Here is a 22043-nt window from a genome sequence, read left to right on the forward strand (position 1 = left end):
CGAAACGTCAGGACAATAATAAAGTTTCTTCTAAACCTCGTTAGCATAACAAGAAAACATAAATATACTTTCCAATGCCGAGGTTTCAAGAAGAGAGGACTTGGAGATGTTTTTAGCTGCTTTATGTAAACACAAGCGAAAAACACGAAGAAGCCTGTAGTAAAGGTGATTTAATGAGTGATCTAAACCATAGTAGTGATTTAGCAGCGAGTGCGGGCAATCATGTTACACGCCCGGAGTCGGCTTCGGCAGCAATGGATGCTATTCTTACGGAGTAAATCCTAGAGGCATGTGAGAACCCTGCCGCAGGCAATTTGTTGGAAGTTTGATAGTGATCTATATAAAAGAATAAACAGCCATGAAGTTTTCCATAAAGAGCGATTTTTTGAACGAAATCATACCAGCTATCGACGTCAATATTTTAGAGTAAAAGAAGGATTTTTACTATTCGGATACCAGGAATCCTTCGATCGAATATTCAACGAAATGAGAGTATTTGAAGTGAGCCGTTCAGCTGCTTTTCTACTTCTACGTATTCAAAATATGACATTTTCGAACATCCAACTTCCGAAACTTTTAGCAGCTGCCTGGTTCACGTGAATGGCCGAGTCACCGTTCAGTTCACTCCCAAAGAAACTTAGAGAATAGTCTGGTTTTTTCTAACTTATGTTGATCCTTGTTATAATGTATCTGTCTGCACACACAACTGGGAAAAAGTTGTCAAAACAAAGTTAAAGCAAGTCGGAGATCACGACTTGCACAATACAAGACTGCTGTAGGGAGAGCAAAAGGGATGAGCACAAACGCTGAGAGGCAAACAACAGGTTTGCTTTTTGTAGTTATTTAGAACATACATAAAGGATAAAGTGTTTGGCGTTAATGCGCTTGGGATGCGAATTTCTGGAATGCCACTAATTCGTCTCACTGTACCGCCTTCAGTTGTTGAAATAAATAATCATCATGTGAGCAGTGGCTTTTTCTTTTAAAACAAAAGAACCGAAAGAAGAATGATGTTGGCTATCTGCTTTTGATCGAGCAGATTGGATGAAGATGACTCAACATTAAGTAGTCGCGTCTAGGATTTCTAGCCATCAAGGATGTTGCGCGTTTTAGACGTCAGCCCATGTGTCTTTTATTGAAAAACCAATAGCACCCAGAACAGACAAATATGTAGAAATAAGTGCGTGAAATTTATCGGGGCGATATTGTTGTGAACAGAAGTCACCTGGCTCGATTGGCTCGGCTAGATTGGATTCGATTAAGCGCGCCGACTTTATGTCTTTTCACATGCTTACTTGAGAAATTTGTAGTGAAAGGGGTGTGGTCTTCCGCCGAGCAAATATCTGTTGGATTAGGGGGGTGGGGGGATTTGAGGTTAAATATTTAGGCAGAAATTGAAAAATTGGTCGAAAAGTAGAGCCGCTGAAAATCCTGTTCTATTCAAGACTATTACAGAAAGGATCTTCTTAGGAAGGTAAAACATCTCGCTCTGGATTATTGAGTAGAAATTATCTGATATTTTACATGCACCAGCATAAGCTATATATCTTTTGCTTGTACAAATATTTATATTGAATTGATTCATATCCACTCAAAACACCCAGAAGAAAAAAAACAGGGCTAAACATCGCCGGTTCATCAACTTTTTCTCAGCCGCTTTCATTACTACTGCTACTTGCTACAATAGTAGGGAGATGCTGAAATTGACAGATGATAAATGAAAAGCTGACCACATTAGCACTACCGGACAGCTTTTCACGACTCTATTCGTACTATATTTGGAAAGGTAGAGACTTCCAGACAAGACTAGACTTTCAGACAGACAAGACTAGACGTTTGGGACCAGCGCAACATAGGCGGGAAGTCAGCTACATAAGTAAAACGTAAGGCTGCGTCAACAGATCCCTACTTGAGAACGAGCACAGGTCATTGAGTGTCCAAGCACAGGAGATACATGGCAACCATGCATTGTTATTGCTAGGGCTACACAAGTTACTGTAACGATTTGCCCCACGAATTTTGTTCAGCCACGTAAAATAAAAGTGGTTCAGGTGAAGATAAACTGTTCATTCATCTTACACATATTTCCAGAAATGGAAGAAAGAAACAAATAACTGAGTCTATCTGAGAAGAATACTCTCTGCGATCATTCGTGTGACTTGATATGGATCACAATTTGATGACGGACGTCGATCTTCCAGGTAACCCTGGAACTCTTGCGTTTTGTAACAAATCCAGACGATTGTTCACGTGGCTCACCTTTTTGGCAGTGGATACACTCCTGGGAAGTCGAACGGATGCAGCTCGGTTCGCGATTCCCCATGAAAAGTGGTCATACGAACTTGTTTCATGCTTTCCGGTCAGTCTAGATAGGAAACATCTCCATAATCAGTACCATACAAATAATCACTTCATAGTTCTATTTTAACCTCCTCTTTCCTGAAGTAGTCTGGAAATATTCTCTCAGAAATGTTACTCACTTTATCTTAGAAACTAATTTTTGCCATACCACATGCACGAATGTATTTACATGTCAGTGATGTGTTCATCACATGGTCTTCACAGTATTTCGAATGTCTTTTTTCTGGTCTAATCGTATTAAGTAACTCTGGATGATGATTTTTGATCAATCGCATGCAAATACATGCAGTGACATTCAAAAAAATCTCAAAAAATTCCAAAAAAAAAAAGACAAATTTAGCTCAAAAGCTGAGAGGAAACAAACAACATTTAAAAAATGCATATAGGATGTTCGGAATAAACCGGATTCATTAAGTCTTTCGCAAATCATAGTCAGTTTGCTGAAAATATTATCAACTCAAACTCCGCATCAGCCGTTTTTCAGTGGTGAAGTCTAGACCTCGACATTTTGATGTTTTAGGCACGTAAATCTTAAGTTATTTTCTTCTTTACTGATCTATGGCTTTCAACCTGTTTACCTGAATTTATTGTCCTCTCCGTCATGTGGATCATAGACACGTATACATTCCTTATGGGTGGCTTCAAGTTTTGGCATTGCCTAAAACAGTGGAAGACAGTTTGAATGAGTTTATGATAAAGTTAAACAGCATCGTCTATGCTATCCGGGAAGTAAATGCGGGAGCTCCTGTAGTCGAGTCAAAACGATATGATGCACGGACAGTCGCTCGAAGCGGTGCAGTGGAGCGTAGCGATTAAGATCGTCTAAAAATCCTTGCTATCGACACCCATCTCTGCATTTCGCCATGGTCCCACCTCGATTCCAACCGCACTCTCCACCGCATCGCTTCGTGCGCAGCCACATACGCAATTGTCCGTGGTTACTGTTGTTTTGACCCGTCTATATACGTGCTCATACTCAGGCTTTGTAAATGCTATCACGCAAGCTCTGAGAATGCTATCAAATGCTCCAGCCAGAGACGACAAATAGGTTATTCCCAGGCAAGTATACTCAATGTTGGATGTATTACAACTTCTACCTCAGCGCAAGCCTTTTTTCTGCCTAAAGTCAGCCTTATCACAAAATTGACGTGGTGCGGAAACATAAAGGAAAACGTGGGATTCCGTTGGAAGAAAAAAAAAAAAAACGAACCCCCCCCCCCCCCCCCCCCCCTAAAAAAAAAAAAAAAAAGAATTTTTTTATAAAAAAAAAAAAAAAAAAAACCCCCCCCCCCCCCCCCCCCCCCCCCCCCGCCCGGGAAAAAAAAAAAAAATATTTTAAAAAAAAAAAAAAAAAAAAAAAAAAAAAAAAGGGGGGGGGGGGGGGGGGGAAAGGGGGGGGGTGAAGGGACTAACAAAAAAAAAAAAAAAAAACCCCCCCCCTTTAAAAAAAAAAAAAAAAGGGGAGGGGGGGGGGGCCCCCCCCTTTAAAAAAAAAAAAAAAAAAAAAAAAAAAATACCCCCCCCCCCCCACCCCCCAAAAAAAAAAAAAAAAAAACAAAAAAAAAAAAAAAATTTTTTTTTTTTTTTTTTTTTTTTTTTTTAAAAAAAAAAAAAAAGAGGAGTAACGCTAAAGACGCGGATTTTTTTGCTAAGAATGTCCTTATTAAGTTAACTACAACATGATTGTACTATGTCCACTGCTAAGTGTGTTCGATCGCTCTGCTGATGTGTAATTCCTAACCAGTCGGCTAAAAACAGCCAGGAATTCCAAGCGCACTCAGAAGTATCATCAGGATAACCTGTCCAGCGGATCCAGCAGATTAGGCCAAGTTGGTGAAAAGTGGCATGGAAGTGATCCATAAATCCTGTATTTCCTCTTCGTTCTATTCTCTGTAAATGTTTCTGTGCTTATTTACTATTTCTCAGCTAGCAATCCCATTTCTGGTACATTTTTTTGTTGCCGTTTTGTTGTTGTTTGTCGCTTCGTGATGTCCTCTCTTTCGGAACGATATGGTTTCCCTTCAGAATGCAAGTTCTTTTTATAACCTGTTCTTTCTAATTGTCTTCGTCCACATCAATACATGCAACAAAAAACTTCAAATACAATTTTTCACATGCTGTTTGTCGCTGAACCCTGCATGAAGTCAAATGCAACCGCCCAGAGGTGGGAGCAGATTTTTTACACGATTTTTTATTTCTCTGCTGATGTCTGAGCTCCTTCCTTGTGAGAAATTTGTGAACCTTGGTCATATGATGAGACTTTTCAGGTTCCTTGATGATTTTAGAGCAATTGTTTCAACATAGATGGATCCTGCAAAGATGAACAGCGTCGATTAGTAGAGCAGACAGTTCACAAATCCCAGTTTTGGGAAACGTTCTTCTGTCCTAAGAGGTTTGCTTGAGTTTATGTCAAAGTTCAAAACCAAAGGAATTTCGAAAACTAACCGCTTCAATAGCCTTAATACCTCCTTCACTTCGCATTTCTTCCGTAGAGAAATTACAATGGCATCCGGCTCCATTCCAGTCTCCTCTGGTGATCTTCAAAAAGATTTTCAGAATGTAATGGCAAAGCAAATGTCGCCACATACCGCCGGTTTGGGATGAAACGTGACGCTGACACCGAACTGTTCAGCTACTCTGTGTAGCAAATATCGAGACATCCACATCTGGTCTCCCATTGCAATACCTCGGCACAGTCCAAGTTGGTATTCCCACTGTCCCGGAGTGACTTCTGGAATGAATCCATCCATATATAAAGGATTTATTCGTTTTGATTTTGACTCTTCTAAGGTGGACTTATTTTAAAAAGAATTCAAGTAAAAGTAAAATCTGGGCAAATGGGCACGGCACATGACGTGATATTATGCTGCCGCATAAAAAAATCTCAATTTTTTCAAAGGCATCTTGTTGTAAATATTTCAGAAACTAACAGAGGTGGACATGAACAAATGTACCATCTTCATACACTCCGCGACAACAAAGCTCTGACTACTCTCTTCTTCCAGAAGTATAATGGCTCGAACTTGAAGAAGTCACCTAGTATGCTCGGCTTCATTTTCAGTATTGAGCTTCTTTCTATTAAGCGCTGGAGGTGGCCTGACGCGACAACAAAGCTCTGACTACTCTCTTCTTCCAGAAGCATAATGGCTCGAACTTGAAGAAGTCACCTAGTATTCTCGGCTTCATTTTCAGTATTGAACTTCTTTCCATCTATTAAGCGCTGGAGGTGGCCTGAAAGCCAATAATCGGAGCGAGCGAGGTACGAGATAGCGAGATAAGTAAACTGGGGTATCACCAGTCAACCATATCTCTTGATCTTGGTATGGGTCAAATTTGTCATGTACGTCGCCGTGGAAAACGATTTTGACCCGCGGTGCGATTGATATGGGCCTGCAGCTTTCGCAATTGAGGAATGTAGGTTTGCGTTGAATAACGTTCATTCTGTGGCCACCAAAAGGAGCACCTTTTGTAGTGGAGGTTGCTCCTTGGTCCCACCCATCCTCTGCCTCTTCTCGCAGAGTTTTCATATATGACCCACTTTTTACCTCTAGCAATGCGAGGTCGAAAGCCGTCAGCTCTTGGGGTCTCCATCGAGCCTCTATCCTTTTTACTCCTGACCAGCTCACACAGAGTAGAAAAATGGCCAAAGCAAAACGTGATCGCTTACTTCCTGGGACATGGATATGAATCCACCTCCACAGAGTTCCTGAGCTCGTCAATGTCTACAACTATTAGCCAACCCGAGCGCGACGAGTGGTCAGAAGGATAGGGAACACCCTACTCGTGTATTTAGACAAGGGTGAGGTGGTCCTCGGATACCTTCAAGCTAGAAATGTGGTAAAAAGGAGCACCTGACGAAGATAGGTTTGGTATTTGTGTGGCATACTACAGTGTGTGTGTGGTGAAAGTTGAAATGGCGCACGCTTCGCATTCGCTAGAAAATGTGAAAATACACGGAAAATGCGGGGTCATCGAAAACATTGAAAGAAATTTATGCGATGATCTACGTGTAGAAATCTCTTCAGTTCATTTCTGATTGTTAGTCCAAGAAGATAGGAGATATACTGTTTTTTGTAGGTACTAATTCGAGCACTGTTTGTGAATGAGGTGATCAGCACGGTCACACTTTCCAGAAACAGAAGCAGAAGTGAAGGTGCTTCTGCTAATGTTGGTCGTCATCGCCAAAAAGTGTTGAGTGTGGCAGCAACATAATCATTGGCGCTGAAGTATGGTTGGCTCGTGCACGAATAGGCTCGTGAATTTAGACGCGACTTTAAGTAGAACTGACAAAAATCATTACTTGGGATTACCTTGAACTGCTAAATAAATGAATGGTAGACGTTGTGCCACTTTCAGACGAATATGCGTTTTTGTGGCTGGCACGACTCTCACAGCAAGCGTGCGGGACACTTGCCAATGGTAAGGAAATACGGTAGCCAGCAGCTCCAGCCAGCGTATATAAGGGCTGGCTCGAAGTACTCTGTGTCCAGTTGATTTCTTTTTATTCTGGTTCGAGTTTCGTGTCGCATTTTGGTACTACCATATTCTCGTGTTCATGCGCTCACCATTGACCACTTTCCACCGTATCACCACTGCTAGTTGCACACCACGGGACCCGAACCGTTAACCATCTACCACTTACAAACCGAGAGCCACTATCCGTCTAAACATTATGATATAGCCCGCTTTATGCCGCATTCCATCTGTTTGTGTCGTGTATATAATATGTTGTTGTCATCGTGTTGGTGCCATAAGGATATACCGCCTTTGTAAATACTTGTGTAGTTCAGAGGGGCTAGCCCAGCTCGAATCTCTCTCGACTCGGAAAGTCGGTTCCTGGTCCTACCTACCTATGCCCGCCTTTCCTCTTTCGGAGCGGGTCTAGGGCACGACATTCATATTTTTGATGCATACGTGAACAAAGATCACGCCGCGAACTTTAACTGTTTCAGGTTTGTGCATCTCAGCTGTGAATCAGCTAGTCATCTATGCTCGGCCGCGAATTCAGTCGCTGCTTTTTCACATTAATGAAACTATACAACGTGAAGGGGCGAAACTTGTTTCTATTATACACAAACTAAAACCCTTAAGACATACCAGAATTTATTCCAAATATTTCGAGCCCTGCATACAACGAGGCACGATAGTGTGTATTCACAATCTCACGGCCAAAGATCCTGTCACCTCCCACAGCACAGTAGTACGGGCCTAAAACCGATCACTTGTTATGAACTTCAATAGCTGACATTAACGGGAACGTTGTTCTGGATACAAACCTTGTGGCTTTGGGAATCCAAATTTTGGCCATCCCAGCGGATGCCCATCTCGATCTAGGAAAAGATACTCTTGCTCCATGCCGAACATTGGGACAGTGTGGTCGATTTTGTCCATTACTTCTTTGCACTTGTAGCGATGATTTGTCTCTGCAGATCTTTGCTTCAATGAGGATGACTCACATGCAGTATTCTTCAAATATGCTCGACCGGATTAACGCTCTGCGTCTGTGGCGATTGCTGGCCCGGCGCTCTGCCTATTTTTACCTGCGGCCAACCGAGAGTTTCATCATGCTGATAGATCCCCTCAGTTGACAGCGCATGCGATCGCCACCGCGAGTCGCGTTAGTGCAGTTGAATGCGTTCGATGTTGACCACATGCTGAATATGTCAGAATTAAAAATCTGCTTTACTTGAAGGTTTTTCATGCGCATCGAGCACTTCGCAGAGCAACAGTTTATGATTTCCTCCAAAGAACGGATCAGGATAGACGGCAGCTGGCTAGAAAAATATCTGTGTCAGTATAATTTATTGTTAATTTTTGTGTCAAAAAATCTTAAACAATGACAACGATTGGTCGTTTCTCAGTTAATTAATCAGGTTAATTGACAGGAGCATTCAGTCTGTTATATTGTCTGGCATTGCTGAAAACGTCTGTTGCGGATACATCATTCATGGAGAAGAAATCTATCGGGTTTTATTAAGTTCTAGTGGTCTCCACTGACTAATTTGTTTTTGGGTGTTGGATGTTGTCTGCTATCATGATATATAATAACGAGCTTAGTGTGTGTGTGTGTGTATGTGTGTGTATGTATGTATGTATGTAAATGTGTGTGTTTGTCTGTGTGTCATGAAATTCGAAAAAGGTGGTGCAACGGGTCCACTGGCGTCAGATTGGTGCGCTGGCTCAAGATAGCTATAAAATGGGGTGCGACGGGTCCACCGGCGTCGGATTGGTGCGCCGGCACCAGATGCTATAAAACGGGGTGCGACGGGTCCCGTGGCATCGAAATGGTGCGCAATTACTTTGTGTGCATGTCGCAAAAGGTAAATGGGATGTTTCATAGCCATGGAAATAGACACGCGTAGAATTCATAAAGGTGAAAAGCAACACGGCCACTGGCTCCGTTGCTTTTCACCTTTATGAATCCTACGCGTGCTATTTCCTTCTCCGTTCGCCTCAATTTGGTAACATGCCTTCCTCAGAAAGTGGAAACATGCATGCAAACGGCTGCTTAAATAGGAGCAAACAGTCTACATGATCTGACACAGATCGTTATCTTTATCAGTAGGATAAAGTCTTTCACGTTATTTTCTGCTTAAACTTAATTCATTGATAACTCTTGGAAGGAAACAGGAGGAAAGCCGAAATTTCGAGTAACACTTTCAAATTGTGTCTACATTATATTGGTATCGACGGAGTGTTTGAAGTTGAAGGTTGAATATTCTCCAAATGTAGAACTGACGCAGTTAGAAAGAAAACTATGAAATCTTTTGCCTTTATTTATAATAAAAAAGATGAAGAAAGATTGTTAGAGATACACAAGTCTAATTTCACAGAAAAGGGCACTAGTATTGATTTTTTTAATCAGTGAAGAGGAGCGAAGCGAACACTACAGAAAGTCTGAAGCCCGGCTTTAGCCAGACGTTCAGACTAGTTAAATATAATAAATTATTTTGCAGCTTAAACATTATATACCTTTTGAAGATATACTGATAGATACACTGACAAATTTGAAGCTTCAAGTTGACAAAAACGAACATCTGCAACACCTTCTTCTTTTCAACATGAAATGTAGCTCATGTGTCACTCAGGCGGCTAGAAGCATGCGAGCATTTGAAACGACGAGAATGCTGCATTGGCAAAGACAGAACAGCGGAACTACTCCGCTGGAAATTATTGGAGATGAATAGAACCATCACCGCTGATGTCTATTATCAACATCTTCGGAGTATTGCAGAAGCAGCCTGCGGAAAAAGTCCAGATGCTCGCTGTATACTGATCCTCCAATATGACAACGTCAGTCCGCATTTCGCAAATCTACGCAAAATTTTCATCTAGGAACTCGGTTGTGAGGCTCCTCCGCACCCGCAGTATTCTTGAGATCTGGCTGGTCATCACCTTTCTCGGTTAGTTCCAAATGCGCCCAGATGTTTTGTATTCGCTAATAAACGAGACTTGTAGAATTTGCCTACTAATTAGTTTACCCCAAAGAATACGCCTTTTTACTCTCATGGGATTATGAAAATCACCGACTGCTGGAAAGAAGTACTCAACAAGGAAGGGAAATACGTAATTGATTAATGGCAATTGATTTTGTCGTGAACGAAATGATTTTGGTACTTATAAAGAACGCCATGAATCTATTCCACAACTCAATACAACTACTTCTTTCCGTCTCACTAGTTTTTTTTCGCTCACCTTCAAGATCATATCAGAGTCTTCTCCTTTGAATGCTTGGTACGTAGATGACCCATCAAAGCTCCACCTGGGATAATCTGAAACTTGTAAGAAGTAAAATTTCTATTCGTTGACTTTTACGATTTTCTTACTTTCAGGAGCGCCAGGATCTTTGTCAAGAGTTCGGGTCTTTTCTCGCATATTTTCGCCTGTACCGTCGATCCAGATGTAGGTTACCTAAACACTTGGTGCAAGGTTCAAAGGACGCCCTAACGAGCGATAAATAACACCATCGCGGAAAGGTCAGATCCTGCTCGGAATGCTTTCAGTAAGTCTATGTTGAAAAGATAATTTGGGCCTTTGTTCCTTGACAAAAATTAGTCATATAAGTCATGTATTGTCGAGATCTATTTAAGGGCATCACTCCACGAATCTGAGGTGGTGCAGATTTCAGGTGGAGTATTCTTATAAGGGATAGTAGATTATGGAGAGGAGGGTGATTCTGTCCATTTCTTCCTAATTGCCGTAAAAAACGGCCCGGAAGATGCGGCGCCGCACAAGGCTCTAGTCGAACTCCTTGTAGAAAAAAGTGCGCTAGAATGCCCGAAGCCGTATCTTCCGGACCGTTTTTAGAGCACTTAGCAATTAGGAAGAAATGGACGGAATCATCCCCTCTCCACAATCTACTATCCCGTATCTCCACCTGAAATCCGAACCACCCCCGATTCGTGGGCTGATGCCTTTAACTGACTACCTAACTTGTCGTTAGAATCGTTAGTAAATTACCTCGAAGCCATGTATCGATTCCTTGTGCTGCTTATTTTCACATTTGAAGTTAACTATTGTGAGAAGCGGTATTGTCGCACTTTTGCCTCCTGAGAGGAGAGGCTGCGCGCATGCTTCCCCACGTAGACGTGCAGCGTTACAAAAAGCCTCGTAGCACGGGAATTTGCGATAAGACCGTTTCTCTGAATAGTTAAGTTAAACTGAGCGCGATTTACTCGTAGATTTCATTCGCGAGCTTATCTATTCGTGAAAGAGTTCATGGAAGAATTCCAATATCTTCAATTCTATGGTTGGATTCAAGCTTTCCTTACAGATTTTTACAATGCGAGTTTCTTCTCAAATGTAGTCTGTTCCTGCGATTACATGCTATGCTTTACCTTCAACGTATATCTTCTTTCTCACATTTCCTCTGACATCGTTTGATTCATAGTAAGTTCAAAACGACATGAAACACGTAAGCAATTGCGTACGCGGGCTCTCTTGAGGCGCTTAGGTGGAGCGTAGCGGCTAGGAGCGTAATGAAAGCCTTGCTTTCAGCATCCATCGCTGTAGTTTGCGACAGTCCCAACTCGGTTCCAACTGCTGCCTACACCTTTTCCAGCGAGTACGCAAATGCACCTCAGCTACACTCGTGATTCATGTTGTTTTGACCCGACTATACCTTTGTTGTATCACGTACTCATGCGAACCGTTGGGAGCTCTGGAGGGGAAGCTAAATGTGTACTTGTAACGTTTCTACTTGATTTCTCCGTTAAGACTTACGAACAAGTGACATCTTTTCAGAAGAAACATGTAAGCCTGCAAGCAAGTCATTATTTGATGTTGTTCCTAGTCACTCCTATCTAAACTTACACTCGGCTGCCAGAGGCTTCGCCCCTTGGACCAATACTAACGCGCCGCGAAATTCAAAATGATACACCGAGTAAATGCTTACTCTGTTGTTTTAGAGGAATAAGCTTAGGAGAAGGGAAAAAATGAAAGCCTTAAGATGTTTTACGTACTCTTACGCTAGAACGAACGAGGAGAATATCACAATAAGCCTTGATCCAAAAAGGAAAGGAAGTATGACCTCCTGATTTCAAACTGAGTAAGGGATGAAATTGGAACTTAGGCTTCTTGACCTTCATCATGCAGCTAACGAAGATCACTTCAGGTAACTGCACCGCTAAAATCTTTTACTATTCCTCTGTCTAGTTCTCTTCTTGTTTCTCCATTTGCTCTTGCATTGCTTTCCTTATTTAACGTGTAGTTTCATTTCCCTTTGTTTTTGTTTTTCACTCTTTCTTCTTAACAGTACTCTCCATTTTTCATTCTGTCTTTACTTCCTAGCATGTAATTGTGTCGCTTATTTTGCTCCTAGTTAAGGAATGCGTACTGCATGATAACTTATATCACGTTAATACATGGCAAGAGCATCGAAGCTAAAGGAACAAACTTCAAAATTGGTACGAGATTATGAAAAAAGTACGGAAGAAAGCCGGTGCAATCCATGACGAAACCGAGGGAGAGTTTTCAGAATTTACTTGAAGATTCAACTTGTAAGTATTTCCAACCGACTTTGTTTTTGGAGTTGGACTTGCTTCCAAGATTTCTTTTCTTCAGAAGAGCAGTTTTCTGCTACTATCCAACCAATTTTGAAGACAGAAAGGAAAATTAAACTCTTTTTATAGTCAAAGTTAAGCTTAGAACTTTTCAGAGGAGGTATTAGTACGAAATTTTTCAACAGCTACTAGTACTTTTCTGAACACTGTATCCTAAAGTTTGATTTACTTCCCGTTTTTCGTATGTATGGGAGTATGACTATTCATATCTGTTTCCGAATTTTACCAGTTCCCAACCTCAAGCCTCTGGTCAAAAATACTTAGAATAGAATCAGAGCTACTACTGATTCAATTCAGTTCTGATGCCGCTATCACGTAGAGGGAAGAATCAGAGAAACTGAAGAAATAACGTAGTTTGTTCTCTTATTACTAAAGCTTAAACACTAGTGAGGTTAAAAAAGGGAGGCCTGCTAGTGTGTTAACACTTGATAGTGTTGGAAAGAAGTGAAAACAGCAGTGAACTCAATTATGTTGAAAGAAGTCGGACTGCAAAAAACAAATAGAATGAAAAGAAAACTAATCAAGTAAAACAGGAATGTAATAGACGAGAAAGAGAATGAAAACTTAAATTAAATAAGTGATAGTAAGAAATAAGGAGATCAATCCAAGAACAAATGGAACAACGAGAAGAAAACTGGACAGAAGAAGAGTAAAAGATGTTAAGTATGCAGTTAATTGAAATTGTCGTCGTTAACTGTATGATAAGGATCAAAAAGCCTAAGCTCCAATTTCATCCCTCACTCGGTATGAAATCCGGAGATCATACTTCCTTTCTTACTTGGATTAAAGTTCATTGCGATATTCTCCCGTTTGTTTTAAGGTAATAGTGCGCAAAACACCGTAAAGCACTCATTTTCTACATTCCTCTAAGCTTACTCCTCTGAAACAACAGAAGAAGTAGTTAAACGGTGTACCATTTTGAATTTCGCGGCGCGTTAGCATTGGTCCAAGGAGCGGAGCCTCCCGCAGCCGGGTGTAAGTTTAGGTACACCCGACTCGACCCGACTTAGGTACACCCGATGTACGGGTCGAGTACCCATTCGCATCCTTTGGCGTGAAGATAGAATTTGCCGCTCGCGCTCACTATCCTTATGATTTGGCTCAGCGCAACGCGTCACAACTATGGAGACGCTTTCATGCCACCATGAACATAACCTTAGGACCGGACGATCATAAGTTATTAGTTGCAGTATTAGGGGAAAAAAAGACATTTTCATGGCGAATGTTGTATGTTCGACTGCATTGATAGCCACTATTCCGAAAAACTATGTCGAAGACTCAAAAGATCTCTAACCAAAATTTTATCGCCCTTGAATGGTATGCCCATATTTAAGTCTGTAGTCGGTGCTGCGAGTGGAATGTTTACATTAAATTCACCGTACGAGCGGGTCTGCTGTTTCAGAAGTTCTCTCAGAGGTTGGCGCACCTAGAACAGTGGATATGGGTAATTATAAGTATTACAACGAGAATAACTAACAAACCTGTGCCAGTCTTGTCACAACATTCTTGGCAATTTTTAGCATTTCAACGATCTGAGCCTGTTGTTGAAGGTTTCAGGTGTAGAATAAACTTCACTGTTGAGCTGTTCAAGCTGAATCATTATCAGCATGTTGTGATGAGATATCTTCAAGAAGGTAAACGCTGCAGCTCACGAGATATCTCGAAGAGATATGAGGGAGGTCGATGAGGGAATTAGTTTGCATTTTTAATGAGCTCAAGTGTAGTGATCGGTAGTATACGGTATTCTATAGGTGATGAGCATATGATTAAAGGTGCCTAATAATAACAGATTTTGAGATTTCTGTATTGAATGTATGTTGAGTGTGTATGTTGTATGTTGAGATAGATCTTGAAACTTAGAAGGAATAAGGAGAGCTGAAGACGAATAAAAAAGAGTTAGTTTTATTGGTTGTAACTAACGGATCGAATGATTCGAAAATGTATTTGAATTTGCAGACTAGCCGTGAAGCAAATTATCTCGAGAAACAAAAACTGGAATGAATACTTTTTTACGTCGGCAATGCCTGAATTTTCCCTAAAACTTGAAGATCCACATCCGTGTAGGAAGTGATGCCTCCATATTATTTACTTGGAAAGCATTGGGACATTCGGAATGGGTAGTTCGTGCGAACCTTGTACCAACATCGTTATGTCTTACATTCCATGTCATGAAGAAGAAGCTTTTACACATGTTACATCGTTACGATCTTCGACAAACATTAGCACTAGTGTTATGCGCTCGAAGCGCTCATACCTTCAATGCAATCCTTGGTGGTTGTTAGACCCTAGTGTTCAAATCGTACGATCCTCATATGTAGCAGTGTTCAAGTCTGGTCCGACTACAAAATTCTCACAAATCATACCAAAGTCCATGATGCTGACTGACGCGCGAGATCTGCGCGGTCGTGGATGGAGCACTAAGCATTGTTTCACATCTGGTTCTCTTTGTTATCGTGAGTGGTTTGCAAAGTAGGCAAGCTTAGACAAATTGTTTGTACTCGAAAGAAACGTGATGTGATTTTCTTGATGCTACCCTTGCTAAATAACAGATTCTCCTCTTCCTACGAGCATTCATTTTACAACCAACTTTGAGGCATACGAATTAGGAGGACAGCAAGTGGGATAGAAAAAACTTGTATTCCTTTAGTACCATGCTCATTCGGGGATATAAATTCGAATGCATTGTGAAACGGTAAGAAACGACTGATGGACACTTCGAGCTGCGAAAGCCCCTTCAGAATGTATGTCGTTCGTAAGTAGAATATTTTTCGTAAGTACCTTTTGGAAGCTGTGTCAAAGAGCAAGAAGAGCTACTTTTCTCATGTTGGCAGAATGTATTCATATCAGCATCTGAATATGAAAAATGGTAAATTACCTCTCCCAAATAACCTTTCTTTCTTTATCATCACAACAGAGTGCTTATGTAGCAACTTTTTTACTTTTTCCGTCAGTGGAACTTACAGGGTGGAACATTGATAGAACACTTTGATTTCCAATCTAACGTAATTTCACTGGTAAGATCTTCACAAAAAGTGCTTATCGAAAACTAAAAAGTTCACCAACAAAGTTGTGAATTTATATCTTCCCATAAATTGGGGTTTAAGCTTCTCGCTCTTCTCACATAATGCGTAGAGTTCATTTCAACTGAAGAATTGCTAAAATCCAATAATTGTTCTTGACCACCTATACTTTGTATGATTCCCATCATTGGTGTTCTGCGCACTTTCTCATATATTAGGTCAAATATGATCAGGCGGAACACTTTGAGAACGCGTCCTGTCATTTCCGTATGTAGATGAAAACTAATCTTTGTTTACTGCTTTCCGGTTTGTCCCAGGAACAATTTACAGTGAAAGTAAATAAGGGTTTATAGGAACTAACTTTAATAACTTGCATCCTCAAACAACAAATAAAAATATCCTACTTTTTGTCAAATCTCGATTTTGGATTATTATCAGATGGATTCGGAGCGCAGTTTTTAAACAGGACAGAGAACATTGGAACGGAATATCCTTACCCCTAAAAATATAGGAGTCAGAAGCCTCAGTTCAGTTAACGGCGCCAATCGTACATCCCTTTAATTTAAAGTGATGAAACTATACCGCGTGCAATGGATTTCCTCATACTTTACAGATCTAAAATGCTTTAATATGTAGTTCGTTGACGAAAACCTTATCCTTTTTACCTAGATTTTTTATAATTTACGTACCTTCGCCATTAACCTGGTGCATGAGCTGATACCTATTGTGCTTTTGATACCTTCGATATCTGAGTTTGAAGTAGGATTTGCGCGTTTTCGCTGCCATTTTTGAATATTAGGAATCTAACTACTTTTTTAAGTGGAAAGTAACAGCAAGAATTTTGGCTGACGTTGCCTTTGAGTAAGTGTCCTCATCAGTTTATCTTCGAACACGAAAATTGGTTGGTTTCGATGTATTTATTTCGCCTTAAAGGTACCATCCCACGAATCTGGGGTGATGGGAGTTTCAGTTGGGTTATGCGTATACGGAGTCGTAGATTATAGAGAAAAGGGTGATTCGTTCTATTTCTTCCTAATTATCGCAAAAAACGGCCCGGAAGATACGGTTTCGAGCGTTCAGGCGCGCTATTTTCTACAAGTTCGATTGGAGCGCGCCAGCCATGTGCACGCGCCGCATCTTCCGGGTCGGTTTTTACGACAATTAGGAAGAAATGGACGGAATCACCTTCCTCTTCATAATTTACGATTCCGTATAGGAACTCTCCACCTGAAGTCCGCACCACTCCAGATTCGTGCGGTGATGCCTTTAAACAAAACAGATGCGCAAAATCTCCACGTTGAAGGTTTTTGAGCTTCTCCCTAACATAATGATATTCACAAACTTTTTGTTCACCACAGAATTAGTGAAACGTGGACCAACAACATCGCATTACTCTAATGATCCATGTTAATTCGAAGTAGCTCTGTGAGAAAAAGAAACTGGGAGATTGATTGATCGAGATGAACGAAGTAATTGACTATTAACAACAGGAAAAGCAGTGGCAAGCAGCTGGATGCTGCTAGGATCATCTACTACTCACCAAATTTTACACTTCTTTAAATATTTCTGTCAAACCAACGAACCTTTGACAGACGGAAGAAACTATTAATTCTGAAAGGAATTGAACAAGATATTGTTAGATTCTTGTGGTAAGAGAAAATAGGTTGTTCATGACATTCCGGAAGGAAGTATGGCAAGTAGAAATGAGGAAGAATACATTGAATTGCAAAAAAACAAAAATTGATTCTAAGGAGCTGAAACATATAGAACTTTTTTCCGCACACAAATTATCTGAAGAAGCTGGAAATTGGCGATGTCATTAAACATGCAAAGACAGGACTGCTTCGAAGGCTAATTCTGAGGGTCTGAGCGAAACCCAACCGACAGGCTCTAGCTCAAGGTGTGAACATCTGCTATTGCAGAACATTCAAATATGTATGCAGGATCATGTCGTATTATACTCGAAGGCTTTCTTAGTGTCCTCCAGGAACGATAACACAAAGGCTGAGTTTTACAAGGACCTTAAAAGGAGAGTGAATGTTATGCGAAAGAGATTTTCTAGGGTGTTTTCTTCAAGTCAAGTCTATGTTATCTGCTTTTCGTCTTGAATAAGATGCAAGTATAGTAAACAATCTCATGAGTAAACAACAGGAATAAACAACTTAAGGACATTGAACAAACACGAACTTTAACCTCGGACCATGTACAAACGAAACATGGAAGTGTATTGTATTTTTTATGACCACTGTGGAGCACTGAAGTATAGAGCAGATAAAACAATTCAGAGAGAGGGAAAACAGAGATTATAGGTGATTTATCCGCTCAATTTCCCGTAAACTCGTGAACGGGTGTTTTGTAGGGCAACTAAATGCTTTATGATACAGCCAATTGGATCATTTTTGGTCATACATTACACATGTGTCACTCAGAAGAAACAAGATTGTCATTCTGATAGATATGCGGTAAAAAATTAGTGCGCTAGTTCCGACCGCCTTGAAAATATCTCTTATTTTTTCTCATCTCTTATTTCTCTTTTTTTTGAAACCACATGCTTCTGAAAGTTCTCTAATGTATTAAAAAGGAAAATCCATTGATTCCATTGATCTCATGAGTAAACAACAAGAATAAACAACTTAAGGACATTGAACAAACACGAACTTTAACCTCGGACCATGTACAAACGAAACATGGAAGTGTATTGTATTTTTTATGACTACTGTGGACTAACCAAGATTTGTAGTTATTACTGTAGTAGGCGCGAAAGAGCTCTCATTCACTCAAAAACGTTTTCTCTTTCGATTAAAAAACGGTTGAAAACAAAATAAATGGCAGAAGAAATCATGTAGATACATTTCCGATGAGGAAGATACTAACACTTTAATAAGAAACGGTGTCCGACATTCCGGAGCAGCCGTTTTTTTTTTGCGAGAGCATATGTATCGCATCTTTGCAACTCATGCGACTTGTCCGCAAATCTCATACTTTTCCTGAGAGCACACGTCTGCTTGTTGCTCGCACTCACATCTTCATTTACTCTGATACGAGAACTAGCTAGAAGTTCATATTCTTGGGCGTGGCTTTTTCACATGGTGCTGAATGTCCGGGATTTGCAGGTGCTTAGCAGTGTAAGCGTTTGGCGAACGAATATTCAATATTTTTGAATGAGACATCGTATTTTTCATTTGTAAGCTCAAGCAGCGTCGAAAACAACTGCTATTTATGTTACACATGAGCTCGTTTCATTTTGTGTTTCGCCACAATTCGGCTTTCTTTTCTGTTTCTCTTAAAATGAGAAAGAGAGATTAGACACAGAGAGGGTTTGCTTCTTTAAAGGTATCACCCCACGAATCTGGGGTGGTGCGGGTTTTAGGTGGGTTATGACCACACGGAGTCGTAGATTATGGAGAGAGGGGTGATTTTATTTATTTCTTCCTAATTGCCGTGAAAACGGCCCGAAAGATACGACTTCGAGCGTTCCGGGACGCTATTTCCCACTAGTTCGATTGGAGCGCTCCAGCCTTGTGCATGCGCCGCATCTTTCCGGCCGTTTTTTTACGGTACTTAGGAAGACGTGGACGGAATCATCCTCTTCTCCATAATCCACGACTCCATATAAGAACTCTCCATTTGAAATCTGCACCACCCCAGATTCGTGGGGTGATGCCTTTAATTTAACTGTACTGGCAACAGCTACGAATGATGAATGGATGATGATAAATTTGTAAGGTAAATAAGTTTACGTAAATATTACGTGGACAGAAAAATTAAATAATTATTGGATGCATTAATTGTTATAAATTTGTTGCAAAAGAATAAGCGGCAACTATTGTGAACTGCAACGATTCAAAATCGCTTTCGTTTCCGCCTTTAAATTTGACAACTCCTCTTTCTTTCTCTCTCTTCACCGTCATTCTTTAGTGGCTAAATTTTCTTCTATTGTTTGCTATGATATCTTTCATTTCGACTTTCTTTTTAATCAACTTCCTACGATCGTTACTGGTGTCGATCTCAATTTATACCTCATAACATTGCTATCGAGCAATCTTCTCAAACATAAGTCTCTGTTTCTTTTGTATATTTTTGGACTTATACTCATTACGCACATTCAGACGACTCGTTGAGTGTTGCGTTGACGCTTGCCACCTTCGTTTATCGATTAGATACATTGTTGATTCCCTTAAAGACATCACTTCACGAATCTGAGGTGGCACGGATTCCAGGTGGAGTATTCGTATAAGGGATCGTAGCTTATGGAGAGGGTATGATTCCGTCCATTTCTTCCTAACTGCCGTGAAAAACGTCCCGGAAGATACGGCTTCGGGCGTTCTGGCGCACTATTTTCTACAAAGAGTCCGACTGGAGCGCGCCAGCGTTGTGCGGCGCCGCATCTTCGGCAATAAGGAAGAAATGGACGGAATGACCCTCCTCTCCATAATCTACTAAGCCGTATAATATATAATATTCCACCTGAAATCCATACCACCTCAGATTCGTGGGTTGATGCCTTTAACCCAGAACATACAAAAACTATGAATTAAAAACTTGACGACCGTGAAAAGAAACTTGTGGAACCACCTAAATCATTATGTACGATCACTGTCGTTGTCTGTGTGGGAGATGAAACAGATGCATCATTGGTCCATTCATTAATAATCCAGGTTACTGAACCCATAACAAAATACTCCGAAATAAGATAGAACATTTTCGCTAAGGAAGCTTCGTTTCCTGTGACGCCACATATTCATGCTATCATTCATTCATCGTAACCTATAGTTGCTCACAAAGGATTAATCTTTTTGTTGCAGTTCGATGAACTTCATGAACTTTTGAAAAACTTTGTATTTTCCCACTTAATCAGAATAATTAGAAAGCAGCTTTTACATAACGCTCAAATCAGCTACAAATTCTGGGTCCTGCTTAGAATTTGTAGCTGATTTGAGCGTAATCATTTGCTCCTAGATATGCTAGGAATTAAATCTATGGGAAATTGCTATGGGAATCTCTAAGGGCGTTTCGTATCCGCCTATAGTGCAGGTTCTAGCAGTTCAACGTGAAGAGGCATCGTTTTGCTGCCGTGGTCTACGTTTTATTTTTAACTCAGAAGAAGGATTTAGAGCACAAGAAAACCCTTCAAACGTTTTTCTACACCTTAGTTTGGAGAACACATCCAGCCGCAAGATGAGTGTTGACGGGAAATTGTGACTCTCAATTCCCTATACTATGAAACGCTTGCATATAGCACCGGTTTCTAAGTCATGAAAATCAACTCTCTCCCAACTTATTTAAAAAGAAATACAGGTAATGAGATCTGATGTGACAAGACCTGAAACCATTTCTTTGCAAAATATGAGACATATTTGCTTATAAAAACAAAACGATCATGGTGGAAATTCTGGAAATATTAGTCATAATTCTCCTCCAATCTTTTGTCACTTTCCTTAAGAAAAGTTGACAATTTCTTCAAGTAGAATAAGAGGGAGTGAAGTGCTTACACGAAGAACATATTCAATTTATGCACGGAGTTCATGCTTCGGGTACAACTTGTGGAACTTAGTCGACGAATTTGTAATACAGTGATCAGTCATGCATCTAACGGTTAGTCAAATCGGGTAAAAATATTGAATTCTCTAGATTTTCTTGACCTTGTGTCTGGAGGAGAATGTGAGCGCCGGAGGTTACTTACAACTTACTTAGAAACTTAGATAGACTGTTTTCACTGGACGTGCGGGCGCCAGGATCTTTTCCAATCGTTTCGTTTTCGCGCAGCAATCACATCGTCCCATCGTGTTGGAGGCCTCACTCGAGGCCGTTTAACACCTCTTGGGATTCACTCTAGGGATTCACTCTTAGTCCATCTGTCATCGATTCTTCCCATAATGCGACCGACCCATATATGCTTTGCTTTCAATATATAGTCTGCTGGCTCACTGCTCTTAATTCGGAGCTGCGAAGACCGGCAAGGTATTGTTTGCGGCGGTTAAACTTCAGAAGACATCTCTAAGGGCTCTGCGGGTAGTGAGTAGATTCCTAGATGTAGCAGCGTGGGTGTCTGCCCATATCTCCGCTACGTAACAGAGTGCTGAAAGAACTGTGGAATCGAACAGATGGGCAGGGAAGTTTCGGGCTTGCAGTTGGTCCGTAGCTTTTCTGACCAGTGCGAATGCTGCGGACGCTGCTCTCATCCTTCTATTCAATTTTTCCTTCAAGTCGTTTTCCATACTCATAGAACGTCCAAGGTAGATGCATGACGAAGATTCTACGATCTGGGAGACTTCAAGTTGTACTCCTCTGTCCTCACAGTAGACGTTCTTTATGAAGTGTTTCTTCTTTCTGTTTATTCGCAGTCGTATTCTCTTCTCTGCTTCGTTCAATTCCTTGAGTATCGTCTCTGCATCACTGGAACTTCTCGAAAAGAGAACTATTTCTTCCGCAAAACAAAGGTAGGAGAGGATTCTTCCATCAACACGTATGCCCTTTCTTCTCAAGATTTCATTATCCATTTCTTATAAATAAGAACGGTTCGCGAGGTCTTCCACTGATTTAGGAGTTTTTTGTTCTGAAAATAGGACATCATGTGGTCCGCTAGAATTACATGAAGCTG

General features: G+C 40.7%; 2 protein-coding genes across 2 annotated transcripts; both read right to left on the reverse strand.

The window, feature by feature from the left end:
* Positions 1–2120: 2120 nt before the first annotated feature.
* On the reverse strand, positions 2121–13945 carry RB195_014507 (uncharacterized protein; the record flags this gene model as incomplete). Its single annotated transcript, XM_013446826.2, has 12 exons — positions 2121–2207; positions 2260–2365; positions 2940–3019; positions 4807–4899; positions 4950–5092; positions 7459–7569; positions 7638–7784; positions 8048–8135; positions 10057–10133; positions 10188–10272; positions 13717–13848; positions 13904–13945. The coding sequence occupies 12 exons, from the start codon at positions 13943–13945 to the stop codon at positions 2121–2123; spliced, it is 1191 nt and encodes a 396-aa protein (XP_013302280.2).
* Positions 13946–21426: 7481 nt separating this feature from the next.
* On the reverse strand, positions 21427–21942 carry RB195_014508 (uncharacterized protein; the record flags this gene model as incomplete). Its single annotated transcript, XM_064204814.1, has 1 exon — positions 21427–21942. The coding sequence occupies one exon, from the start codon at positions 21940–21942 to the stop codon at positions 21427–21429; it is 516 nt and encodes a 171-aa protein (XP_064060695.1).
* Positions 21943–22043: the final 101 nt, after the last annotated feature.

Source organism: Necator americanus, chromosome V (genome assembly GCF_031761385.1).
Source record: "Necator americanus strain Aroian chromosome V, whole genome shotgun sequence".
In the NCBI taxonomy this organism is placed as follows: Eukaryota; Metazoa; Nematoda; class Chromadorea; order Rhabditida; family Ancylostomatidae; genus Necator; species Necator americanus.